This window comes from Ips typographus, linkage group LG3 (assembly GCF_016097725.1).
Source record: "Ips typographus isolate SLU linkage group LG3, UJ_Ityp_2.0, whole genome shotgun sequence".
Lineage (NCBI taxonomy): Eukaryota > Metazoa > Arthropoda > Insecta > Coleoptera > Curculionidae > Ips > Ips typographus.
This window is the reverse complement of record NC_138424.1, coordinates 7,481,344-7,494,205: the sequence shown is the minus strand read 5'-3', so window position 1 is coordinate 7,494,205 and position 12,862 is coordinate 7,481,344. Positions and strand designations below refer to the sequence as shown.

At 34.1% G+C, this 12,862-nt stretch overlaps 1 protein-coding gene across 9 annotated transcripts in view; it reads left to right on the top strand.

Annotated features, from left to right (window-relative positions):
• Positions 1–12,857, top strand: part of Cngl (Cyclic nucleotide-gated ion channel-like) — a 139,817-nt gene extending 126,960 nt beyond the window's left edge. For 7 of the 9 annotated variants that reach the window (XM_081976752.1, XM_081976751.1, XM_081976755.1 and 4 more), the window contains 13 exons: positions 4,486–4,623; positions 4,677–4,951; positions 5,008–5,155; positions 7,575–7,967; positions 8,103–8,168; positions 8,475–8,642; positions 8,695–8,940; positions 8,989–9,175; positions 9,230–9,308; positions 9,365–9,570; positions 11,648–11,801; positions 11,871–12,051; positions 12,118–12,857. In XM_081976752.1, the coding sequence (XP_081832878.1) occupies positions 4,486–4,623; positions 4,677–4,951; positions 5,008–5,155; positions 7,575–7,967; positions 8,103–8,168; positions 8,475–8,642; positions 8,695–8,940; positions 8,989–9,175; positions 9,230–9,308; positions 9,365–9,570; positions 11,648–11,801; positions 11,871–12,051; positions 12,118–12,154 (2,278 nt within the window). In that variant the 3' untranslated portion in view covers positions 12,155–12,857. The remainder of the gene's footprint in view (positions 1–4,485; positions 4,624–4,676; positions 4,952–5,007; positions 5,156–7,574; positions 7,968–8,102; positions 8,169–8,474; positions 8,643–8,694; positions 8,941–8,988; positions 9,176–9,229; positions 9,309–9,364; positions 9,571–11,647; positions 11,802–11,870; positions 12,052–12,117) is intronic. The other 2 variants (XM_081976754.1, XM_081976759.1) reach the window with 1 other exon arrangement.
• The last annotated feature ends 5 nt before the right edge of the window (positions 12,858–12,862 follow it).

The window sequence follows — 12,862 nt, the reverse complement described above, 5'->3', positions numbered from 1 at the left end:
GTACAGTTAAGGAAAAAATTAGAGCGACAGTTTAAATTGCCAGAAACACGGTTTAAGGGGCAGTAAAAGGCAAAATCGCTTGTAAAACCCAGTTGGAGTGAGAAAATTACATTTTTAAGCACACTTTTGTAATCCTCATTAAATTCCCTATCCAATAACCTAAAAAAACACTACAAAATTCGGTACAGTTAAAGAGAAAAGTAGTGCGAAAATTTGAATTGCCAGAAACACGGTTTAAAGACAGTCAGGGACAAAATTGCTTGTAAAGCGCAGTTGGAGTGTTGGAGTGAGAAAATTACAGTTTTAAGCACACCTCTGTAATCCTCATTAAATTCCCTATCCAATAACCTAAAAAAGACTACAAAATTCGGTACAGTTAAGAAACAAGTGCTGTCAAAATTTGAACTGCCAGAAACACGGTTTAAAGACAGTCAGGGACAAAATCGCTTGTAAAACCCAGTAGGAGTGGGAAAATTACAATTTTAATCACACCTCTGTAATCATCATTAAATTCCCTATCCAATAACCTAAAAAACAGTACAAAATTCGGTCCAGTTAAGGAACAAGTGCTGTCGAAATTTGAACTGCCTGAAACACGGTTTAAAGACAGTCAGGGACAAAATCGCTTGTAAAACCCAGTTGGAGTGAAAAAATTACAGTTTTAATCACGCTTTTGTAATTCTCATTAAATTCCCTATCCAATAACCTAAAAAAACACTACAAAATTTGGTACAGTTAAGGAGAAAAGTGCTGTCAAAGTTTGAACTGCCAGAAACACGGTTTAAGACAGTCAGGGACAAAATCGCTTGTAAAACTCAGTTGAAGTGAAAATATTACAGTTTTAAGCACGCTTTTGTAATCCTCATTAAATTCTCTATCCAATAACCTAAAAAACATTACAAAATTCGGTACAGTTAAGGAGAACAGGGCTGTCAAAGTTTGAACTGCCAGAAACACGGTTTAAAGACAGTCAGGGACAAAATCTCTTGTAAAACCCAGTTGGAGTGAGAAAATTACAGTTTTAATCACGCCTTTGTAATCCTCATTAAATTCCCTATCCAATAACCTAAAAAAACACCACAAAATTCGGTACAGTAAAAGAGAACAGTGCTGTCAAAGTTTGAACTGTCAGAAACACGGTATAATGACAGTCAGGGACAAAATCGCTTGTAAAACCCAGTTGGAGTGAGAAAATTACAGTTTTAATCACGCCTTTGTAATCCTCATTAAATTCCCTATCCAATAACCTAAAAAAACACCACAAAATTCGGTACAGTAAAAGAGAACAGTGCTGTCAAAGTTTGAACTGTCAGAAACACGGTATAATGACAGTCAGGGACAAAATCGCTTGTAAAACTCAGTTGAAGTGAAAATATTACAGTTTTAAGCACGCTTTTGTAATCCTCATTAAATTCTCTATTCAATAACCTAAAAAACATTACAAAATTCGGTACAGTTAAGGAGAACAGTGCTGTCAAAGTTTGAACTACCAGAAACACGGTTTAAAGACAGTCAGGGACAAAATCGCTTGTAAAACCCAGTTGGAGTGAGAAAATTACAGTTTTAATCACGCCTTTGTAATCCTCATTAAATTCCCTATCCAATAACCTAAAAAAACACCACAAAATTCGGTACAGTAAAGGAGAACAGTGCTGTCAAAGTTTGAACTGTCAGAAACACGGTATAAAGACAGTCAGGGACAAAATCGCTTGTAAAACTCAGTTGAAGTGAAAATATTACAGTTTTAAGCACGCTTTTGTAATCCTCATTAAATTCTCTATCCAATAACCTAAAAAACATTACAAAATTCGGTACAGTTAAGGAGAACAGGGCTGTCAAAGTTTGAACTGCCAGAAACACGGTTTAAAGACAGTCAGGGACAAAATCGCTTGTAAAACCTAGTTGGAGTGAGAAAATGACAGTTTTAATCACGCCTTTGTAATCCTCATTAAATTCCCTATCCAATAACCTAAAAAAACACCACAAAATTCGGTACAGTAAAAGAGAACAGTGCTGTCAAAGTTTGAACTGTCAGAAACACGGTATAATGACAGTCAGGGACAAAATCGCTTGTAAAACCCAGTTGGAGTGAGAAAATTACAGTTTTAATCACGCCTTTGTAATCCTCATTAAATTCCCTATCCAATAACCTAAAAAAACACCACAAAATTCGGTACAGTAAAAGAGAACAGTGCTGTCAAAGTTTGAACTGTCAGAAACACGGTATAATGACAGTCAGGGACAAAATCGCTTGTAAAACTCAGTTGAAGTGAAAATATTACAGTTTTAAGCACGCTTTTGTAATCCTCATTAAATTCTCTATTCAATAACCTAAAAAACATTACAAAATTCGGTACAGTTAAGGAGAACAGTGCTGTCAAAGTTTGAACTACCAGAAACACGGTTTAAAGACAGTCAGGGACAAAATCGCTTGTAAAACCCAGTTGGAGTGAGAAAATTACAGTTTTAATCACGCCTTTGTAATCCTCATTAAATTCCCTATCCAATAACCTAAAAAAACACCACAAAATTCGGTACAGTAAAGGAGAACAGTGCTGTCAAAGTTTGAACTGTCAGAAACACGGTATAAAGACAGTCAGGGACAAAATCGCTTGTAAAACTCAGTTGAAGTGAAAATATTACAGTTTTAAGCACGCTTTTGTAATCCTCATTAAATTCTCTATCCAATAACCTAAAAAACATTACAAAATTCGGTACAGTTAAGGAGAACAGGGCTGTCAAAGTTTGAACTGCCAGAAACACGGTTTAAAGACAGTCAGGGACAAAATCGCTTGTAAAACCCAGTTGGAGTGAGAAAATGACAGTTTTAATCACGCCTTTGTAATCCTCATTAAATTCCCTATCCAATAACCTAAAAAACACCACAAAATTCGGTACAGTAAAGCAGAAAGTGCTGTTAAAGTTTGAACTGTCAGAAACACGGTTTAAAGACAGTCAGGGACAAAATTGCTTGTAAAACCCAGTTGGAGTGAGAAAATTATAGTTTTAAGCACGCTTTTGTAATCCTCATTAAATTCCCTATCCAATAACCTTAAAAACACTACAAAATTTGGTACAGTTAAGGAACAAGTGCTGTCAAAATTTGAACTACCAGAAACATGGTTTAAAGACAGTCAGGGACAAAATCGCTTGAAAAACCCAGTTGGAGTGAGAAGTTCAGTACAGTTAAGGAGAAAAGTTTGAACTGACATAAAAACGGTTTAAAGAACAGTCTAGGACAAAAATTATTTACAGATCCGTAATAGAGCATTTCTTTATTAAGATCAAAAAACGAAGTAAACCATAAAGTATCATAAATAAAAAGGACTTTTAAAATTTGATATTAAAGAGTAAGGATCGGTTGATGATGGTTTCGCAAAGACGAAACGTAAGATTAAAAAGTGACTGAAAATAAACACTGACATTGACACTTTAAAGAGCTTTAAAAGTTGTTCTACAGAAGTCAGAAGTGTCATTAGTTTTAATCTAGGTCCAATATAACCGTCACAAAAAAATCAGACAATAATTTTTATTTAAATATCACAAAAATCAAAAAAAAATTATTTTCCCCCTTTTAACCATATCTGTTTTTCTAATTTTGGCATATAAAGTGACACTTTTCAAAACTGATTAGAGTGACAAAACGTTTTACTTTATGTAACTAGTCTCATTTCATCACTCCCTGTTTTTATGCATTTCCGTAGAAACATATGGGCGACATCCATCATAACATGTCGTTGTCACAGTTTACACAAGGTGCTATGAAAGTGAATATTTGTGTTAAATCACTTTAAAAGATGGTTTTCACAGCTTTTTGGTCAAAATTAGAAAAAATTATGTATGCAACACGTTTCGAAAATGTCTTATTGTGTAACTCATTCAAATTGTAGGACCTCGCTGCGCTCGCCCTACAAACATTCATTCGTTACACAAAATCGAACTTTTCGTAACTGGTTACATAAATAGCTATTCTCTAACTGGAAAATCATTAAAACAACTTCAAATGTTTGATTATGCTTGTTTATTAATTTGACTGAAGTACAATACCAACTGTTTTTTTGTTGCGCTATTTTATTTGCTTTATTGTAACATTCTACCACAAATGTATACATTTTGATTATTCCCGGTTTATTGGAATTAAAGCAATCATTACATAAATCTGTACGTAAGTCCCGGCAATAAATTTGAGGAAAAAAAGATTGTCAGAAACACGTGCAGAAAGTCTGCTTCTCGCACTTCAATGCTCAGTGAATCAGTTTCGCACGTGCAGAAAAATAAGTTTTTTTAAGCCCAATGTCATGGAATTTGGTCGTTTAGAAAATCCAATACATATGTGGTGTGAGATTGTGGTTAGTTTTCCCAGCTAAAAGACAATTTTATAGTTGCAAGTAACTGCAGTATTTCATGGTTTAAAATCGAAAAATGATCCATTACCTTTGCATTTCTTTGTAATTCAACTAGTAGTAACAACAAGGTTAATTTTAGGGTAAAGTCTCACGATCTAAGTCAAGAACATTCGGAAACAGAGAAAGCGGACAGAAAAGACAGCATCGCTCCTGAAACTGAAAAGACTCATTCAGTTTCTCCATTAGGCGCTGGTTTGCCTCTATTACAACGTCTGAGGTAAAAAACTTAGTAATTTACTCAGATTTCTACGATAATAAAATTGTTTAAAGACTCTTGAAAGAAAAGCAAGACAACGAAGACAAATCAAACGGAGGAAACCAAGCGCAAACCTCACCTTTGTTGTCGCCTCAACAACCCTCCTGCATACGTTCTCCTCCTCCTATAGTGGAAGAAACCACCTTAACTGAAGAAGGTCCAATAGGAGCTGGTCTGCCTCTGTTACAAAGGATTCTACTGCTCAAGGCAAGGGAGGAGAAAACCACCAAAGCAGCCAAAACCGGAGTAGGGGGGTCGACAAATCGGCCCCATTTAAGCAGCATTAAGGGTGAGTTGTGTTTTTCCACAAAAAGCTTAAAGCTGATTTTTGCAAAGTTTTAATAGATAATATGTCGTCGATAAGTCAACCCACTTCCCCTACTCCTGCACCGATTGGGAGGGGTACGGGAACTTTAAGGGCGTCGTTTTCCGGCCCCACTAAGAATGCCTTAGCAGCCGTTCCAGCCAAAATTAGTAATAAGATATCGTTTAGGTAAGTCTATTAATTCCTGTTATAAACTGTTATTTTAGTAGTATAATGTGTCATGTACCAAAGTTGTTAAAAAAACTAGTATGACTTATAGAAGTGTCATGTTTTTTCTCAAACTTTTCACTTGACACAAGTAACAAAATAGAAGCAACAGAAGAAAAGGAAACAAATACACTTCGTGTAGAATATACTAAATTATCCTGGTAGACTGATTTTGGCTTATCAGGCCATCATCAGCACTTAAGATTTGTCAGAAATCGGGCTGTCCTTATGAGAGTCTCAAACCAATGAATTTAGAGAAGAATGTTAATTAAGTAAGACTTAAAAACTATCATAGAATATTACACACAAACTATTATACAGGGTGGTCCAGTTTTAAGTGTCAATAATTCATCAATCCATAGCCAATTAAAAAATAGGTTGACATTCATTATAACATTTTCCTGAAAACTGCTACCTAAGGAAAATACAGTCCTTCAAATTTCTGTTTAAAAAATCGTTTTTTTTTGTCATAACTGTCAGACCGTTGGAGCAATATTGATCAAATTTGGAACAAGCACTTTATTACACGTTATTACGGTCAAAGACCCAAAACTAACCTAACCCAACTTAAAAATTGTCTTGGAAACGGAAAATTCACTTAAGAAGTTAAAAAATATTATTCTAGCCAGTTTTCATAGTTTCCAGACAAACTAAAAGACTTTAGTTTTGTAAATTGAATTAGAAAAGATAAACATTTCAGAAGCTTAAAAATTGTGTTTGTAACCAGTTTTCATGCAAATCGAGAGACTTTAATACTAAAAATTGACTTGTAGACATAAAAACTACTTTTTCAAGAATTTGTTACTACAAATTCATACATTTAAACCTTAAAAATTGACTTGAACACCAAAATGTGACTGAACTAATAAAAAGTGACAGCAGAAGCTTAAAATTTGCAAGTAAGTTTTCATAATTTGAAGACAAATTTCAATATTTTAGTCTTGAAAATAGTCTTAGATGCAGGACATTGACATTAGATTGATGAAAATTGTCTTGAAAACTAACTTTTCGTGCTTTTTACTTTGCTTTTAATTTTCTTCGAATTCTGGACTATTTTTAGTGCTTCAAAACTGCTTTCAGCTTGGAAAATCGAGTTTCAAGACTATCTTCACCAAGTTATTGACATAGCAAACTTAAAAAACAATTTTTACATTCTTCATAGACTTAAAATGGCATTCGAAGCTTTGTCACTATTTAATCGACTTCTAGACACCACAGTGCTAAAAATTCGGGTATTTCTTAATAAACTATACTGTTTTTAGTGTTTTAAGGCTGTTTTCAGTGCCTCAAATCGAGTTTCAAGACTATCTTTACAAAGTTTTTGACTTATCAGGCCTAAAAGCCAGTGTGTCCACTGACCATAGTCTTGAAAATGTTATTTCAAGCTTCTTCACTATTAAATTGACTTCTACACTCATAGGTGCAATAAATTGTAGCACCTCTAAGAAATTCAGACTGTTTTTAGTGCTTTTTAAGACTGAAAAATCGAGTTTAAGACTATTTCCAAAAGTCAAATTTCTTCAGTAATAAAACTAAAAATTTTGGTACCAAATGCTACAATAATAGTCTTGAGAACTCATTTTTAGAAATAAAATAGTCCGAAAATTTAATTTACTTCTAGACTTGTTGTCCAGTCCAGAAAATTGAGTTGTACACCAATTAAAGTCTTGAAAATATACTTTTGGACTCTCTTTACTCCTAGTAAATTCAGTTCTAGCATTAAAAGTCAACTTTTATATTATTTTTAGTAGTAAAAAATGAGTTTCATGCACAAAACAATCTTTGTCTTGATTTCCGGACTTTTTTAGTTCTTGAATGCCAGTTTCAGACACTCAACCAGGATGGCAGTCTGAGAAAGCGAATTATAAGACCATTCCTAGTAGTAAAAAAGTTTTTAGACTATTCAGTACAAATTTGGACTTTCACAAGCCTTGGATGTTCAGTTTTAAAATATAAAACGATTTTTTAAATTGAAATTTGGAGGACTGTATCTTCCTTAGGAAACGGTTTTCAGAAAAATGACACAATGCAAGTCAACTTATTTTTTGATAATGGTGAATTATTGACACTTAAAACTGGACCACCCTGTATAATGTAATGTTCTGTTCATCTTAAAACAGAAAAAAGGCTTTAACTGAAAGATCTGATGGTGCAAATGCGATTTTAATGATTGGAGTGAATTAAAGAGAAATGTTTCACTTCTACGCTCACACAACACTTGTCAAAACGACAGCTATGCCAGTAGATCCGTTATTTAATTTTCTTGTACAGTTTTATTGATTAGCACTTTTAGTTAGTGGTTTTCTGCTTGCAGCAGCTTCACACCTATAAAACTGGGATGACTTTGTTGTCAGACACATTAAACTAGTTTTTTTGGCAGAGATAGGATAAAACTGCACACAACGGCAAAGGAAAAAGATCCAGACATCAAAAATGCTTTGCTAAAAGACAGCGAACCACCAGCAGTAATCGAACCCACGATCGCACAGTCACAACCGTCCAGCACCGTTCCTAGTGAGCCCCCTGTAAATAGCGACAGCCTTAAAGAAAATACAACCCAGCAAAAGGACCTTCCGGAGCTGACCAAAAGACTGAGCAGCGCCGACAGCGCCGAAAAGAATGGCGCTCATTGGTCCAAATTGAAGAAGGCCGCCATTTCTAAAGACCTGGTAGATGGTGGTAGAGATGTGCCCGCCATTGTAGAAGAGAAAAGTGAAGCTATAATTGCTAAGAGGTCGGGGTTAACTTTAACTAGGAAAACTAAACATTACAGGTAAATTGAAAACGTTTGTATTGACGTTAACTAAATTTAAAAAAAAATTCTTGAAAACTGAATTCTTTAGTGTGTACTCTAGTTTTTAAGTATCACTTAGGAAAATAATTAGAGTATTTGTATGTCTATTTGAAGATTTATTCATGAGAAATTGAATGAAGTGACGTCAGATTCGATGGAGTCTCGAAACTATCGTTATAGGTTAGTAATAACTCAAATAGTGCCCCTACTTTTTCTTCATTTTTTTAATATTACTAGCACGTATGGTAAATAAACTCCACACGCCTTGATAATATTTGTTCTGGAATGATTTTACTTGATATGCCATGATTTTTCATAACTGGTCGAATCTGCAATGTTCAGATCAAAATTACATGAGTACAGTCTCGTTCAAGAACAAGTATTTAAGCTTTCCCTTAAGAAGCCCTTTGCATAGTGCTACTTTGACCCAAATTAAGGACTTGATAGTTTCCATCTATGACATATTAACACGCACATTTTGAATAGGTCGATAGATGATTTATCACCAGAGTACGGTCCTTTGCCTTTCGTCAAAAAGTTGAAAATCCTAAACGAACGCCAGAAACTGGAAGAACTGGAAATCGCCATGAAAACGCGCAGTTTCTCGTTGGATATCCCTGAAACTCAGACTGAAACAGGAGAAACATTAACCAGGTTACCAACAGTATTAACATATTTTATCTTATTTTATAATATTTATCTTTAGATCACATTCTGAAGGCTCTTCAGTACATCAACAAGACCAAAGATCGAACAAACAATTTTTAACAGCTCCTTTAACAAGTTCACCATTACATTCATCCAACGAATCGAATGAAACTCCTGAACGAAGAAATTTAAAGTCAATTCTAAAGAAACTCTCCGAGGATACAAAAGAAAAGACTCCAGACAATAGTGATAAAAATTCGCCCGAAAAAGTATCCAAAAAAATGGATTCCAACGAATTTAAAAGGTACAGTATAGAGAAGTTGGACTGAATTTGTATAATAATCAAAAATAGGTTAATGAGGGCACCAACCATCGAGGGTTATGCAGCCAGACATAGTAAACTTTCAAAAAGTGTAACATTCAATCGAGATACTTTGCAAAGCCCTCCTAATAGCGCTAATACGATTCTGGGCACGCCTCAAAGCTTATTCCCCTTCATCAATTCGCCCACCGATAATGGTCTGGATGTTCGAGAAAAAGTACAAATTTTTTACTCAATTTATCCACGTTGTGTTATTGTTAACAATTTTCAGGAAAAACTCAACGAATTAGAGCGATGCGGCATTCAGCTCATTCCGAACAAAATGAACAATCAAGTAAAAATTATTAAAGGTGGGTCAATAAAATAGCATAACAGTAAAAACGAGCATAAAATATTAAATTCACAGCGTCTCTGGAAGATGAACAAAAGTATTTTGCCGACATTTTGCTGGCCATTAAACAAGTGATGAGTGCTCATCTTCAGGAAATGCAAGTCAAATTTCAGGAACGTTTCGACCGACTGGAAGAGGAGTTACGAAGCAAAAATCATCTTATTGAGCAATTAAAAGACCATATCTGTAAATTAGAAAACATGGACGAGGTATCATTAAGTGTAAGTATTGTTTTATGCATGTTCAAACTGCTTCATACCGAAAAAAACACAAAATAATGAAACAGAAAGACACCATTTTTATTAAAAATGTAACGATTTCATTTACTTATGGATATGAAGAAAATTATTTTTAAGTATTTAAGAATTGTAAATTGTAACTTGTTAAAGAGGTCCTGAATGACAAAAACACCTTCAATTTCAACTTTTCCTGCAACTTTCCTTATTTACATTTTTTGTAACTCTTCACATAACGATAGTTTGGTAAATCCTGTCGCTTTTTGCCTTGTTCCTTAAGAACGCCCTTAATTTAATTGTTTAGTTAATTAAAAAAGTTATTTAGACGTTTTTCAGTTACTACTAAACTAATATTTTTAAAGTCACGTGACTCTTTTTAAGGTGCAAATAGTCACTTGACTATTTTTAATCATCAAATTTAGATTAAAAAGTCACGTCTTAAAAATGGAATGTCACGTGACAGTTCCTTCCTTCCTTGCTGAACGCTCTATCTAACAGGGCCTCAATTCTTGAAATTAGGGAACGGAATTCTCAAGAGAAGTGTTGATAGAATGTGACAGAAGAAACTGGAAATAGCGGTTTTTTGTCACATTCTTCAGACCTTTCTCTTGATAACTCACTTCCCTCATTTCAAGAATACGCACCCCAGGAGGAGAATGGCTTCTGCTCCCTTGATGGGTAATTGTCAATCAAAATGTTATTTTGGCAGTCACGTGACAGTTCTTCAGTTTAAACTGACATGTTCTAAGCTACATGATTCTTTTTACAATGAAAATAGTCAAGATACAACTTTCAATCATCAAATTTATTGCTACAGATCACTTGGCCCCTTCTAAGGTGAAAATGGTCACGTGACAATTTTCAATCATCAAATTTATTGTTACAGATCACCTGACCTTTTCTAAGGTGCAAATGGTCACGTGACAATTTTAAATCGTCAAATTTATTGTTCCAGATTACCTGGCCCCTTCTAAGATGCAAATGGTCACGTGACGATTTTCAATCATCAAACTTATTTTTATCGGCCACGTGACATTTTTTTAGCATCAAAACAGAATCCTTGAACAGACTCGACAGAAAGCTCACGTGACAGTTTTTTAGTTTTAAACTGGTACACTAAATCATGTGACTATTTTTGTGTCATCCTTAACGTCATATGACAGTTTTTGCGTTTAGTAGACTAATATTTTTAAATTCACGTGACTCTTTTTTTCTCATTAAAACGAAATCCTGAAGGGTCAGTTTTAAACTAATGCACTGAATCAAGTGACTATTTTTAATGTTAAAATGGGCATTCTTCACATCACGTGACAGTTTTTACGTTTAGACTAATATTTTTAAAGTCGCGAGACTTTTTTACGATTAAAAATGGAATTCATAATGTATTAAGTATAAAATTGACTGAGACAAATCCAAAACTGCTTTTGCCCTTAATTTGGATATTTTTTTAAATAAGTTGGCCAACACCGTCATTTTATGCAAAAGTGAAAACTGATTAAAATGCAGAATTTTAGAAGGGATCCAAATATGCCAAAAATATACAGAGAGTTTGATTTAAAAACAACAAAAACATTTCTGCACCGCCCTTACGCAACCCTGTATAGTCGAGAGTATTTTTATGTTGTAGACCAAATGATCGTGATCAATTTCAACAATTTCTTTTAAAAAAATCAATTTTGAACGCTTAGCAAGATTTGTCAGAAAAGAAGAGAAAAATCTTGCCTACATTTGTATTTCTCTACCATAACAGAGCTTCATCAACCCGATCACTTTGAATTGATTCTAGCTGTCAATTATTGAACAACTGAGGTTATTGAAATACTGATAAAAATAGAACTACTGCTTTACTTCCACAATCAGATAATTTGTTTTAAAACGTTTAACAAGACTATAAAGACAAAAATCTGCTTTCTGGACTCTAAACAGTGTTAAAGAGTAAAATCAACCATGTCCACCATAAAGTCACTGTTTTATCAAACAAGTTTTGTATCATCACAATATTTTTTATTTATAAACATGTTTTGCTAAACCTGGTAGATTTACGTCACCTATTTTTTTCTAGGATTCTATAGACACAATCATCAGCAAAGACAAACATTCTTGGGAAGAACCTTCCCACGAAGAAGAGGAGGAATTACAAGAGTTACCTCAACCAATCAATGCCTGGTCTTCCAGCAGAAGTAATAGCGTTGTTTTGAATATTGATTCTGCAACAGGTACAATATACTTAATTAGCAATAACACAACAAATTCAACAGTTTGAATTGAAAAACCACATTTTTCAGATACAGATTCAGAAAATGGCGAAGTATCAGAAACGGACAAAACCGACTGCGAATCTGCTGACGGTGACCAATACGAAAATTCTAGTTCCAATTGGGAAATCGAACTGTTAGCAGCCCAAATTAGGGACAGAAGGGCAGCCAGCTTGGATCACACCCTCGACCGACAACTGATACGAAATAGGTTAACAAAGAACACGTTGGTGTTTTCGTCCAGTTTCTAATAATATTTTTGCAAAAAAAAAATTAGGTTTCTACGAGGATCAAGTATGGACGGGAACGATTGATATTTGGACTTTAACACAAATAGTGCCAAATCCATAGCTACACGCCCTTATACTGACCGTTGGTTTCTAGTGTTTTTCACGTACTTTAGACTCGATTAGTGCATCGAGAATACCTGTTTTAACTGCATGTTTAAGTTTTATAGAAGCAGGAAGACAAGATAATGTAGTTTAAGGGTGAACGCGATTACCTGACATTGTGATAATATGCGGAAGCTCAGGTTTGTAAAACAGCTCAGATTTAGTATATTTTGATCTCGCTTTTTGTTTTGTAATTAACTTTGTCTTGACCATTTTGTCCTAAGAATTCTGAATTAATCAGCCCACAAAACTATGTATTTTTAGTTTATATGGTATTTTAATTTTTTTTATGATCTAGTGAAATTTATACCCCCAATTATGTGATTATTCAGGACACCGTAATTTAGGATCAATTTAAATACTATTATAGAAAAACTGACCACTTTAGTGACGCGGTACGGTGCGAGGAATAATTTTTTAGGTAAAATCAGTATTTAAGCTAATAAGATAGTTTTAAAGCCTCCTGTAATATACAAATGTTTGAAATTACATATTAAAAATAAATTCAGGAAAAAACGACAAAACCACGTTTTTCCTCTTTTTTTTCAAGACTCCTTAAAGGATCTTAACCATTCAAAATTTTAGTAAACTGTGTTTAGGAAATATAGGACTGATTTAATACTGAGTTGA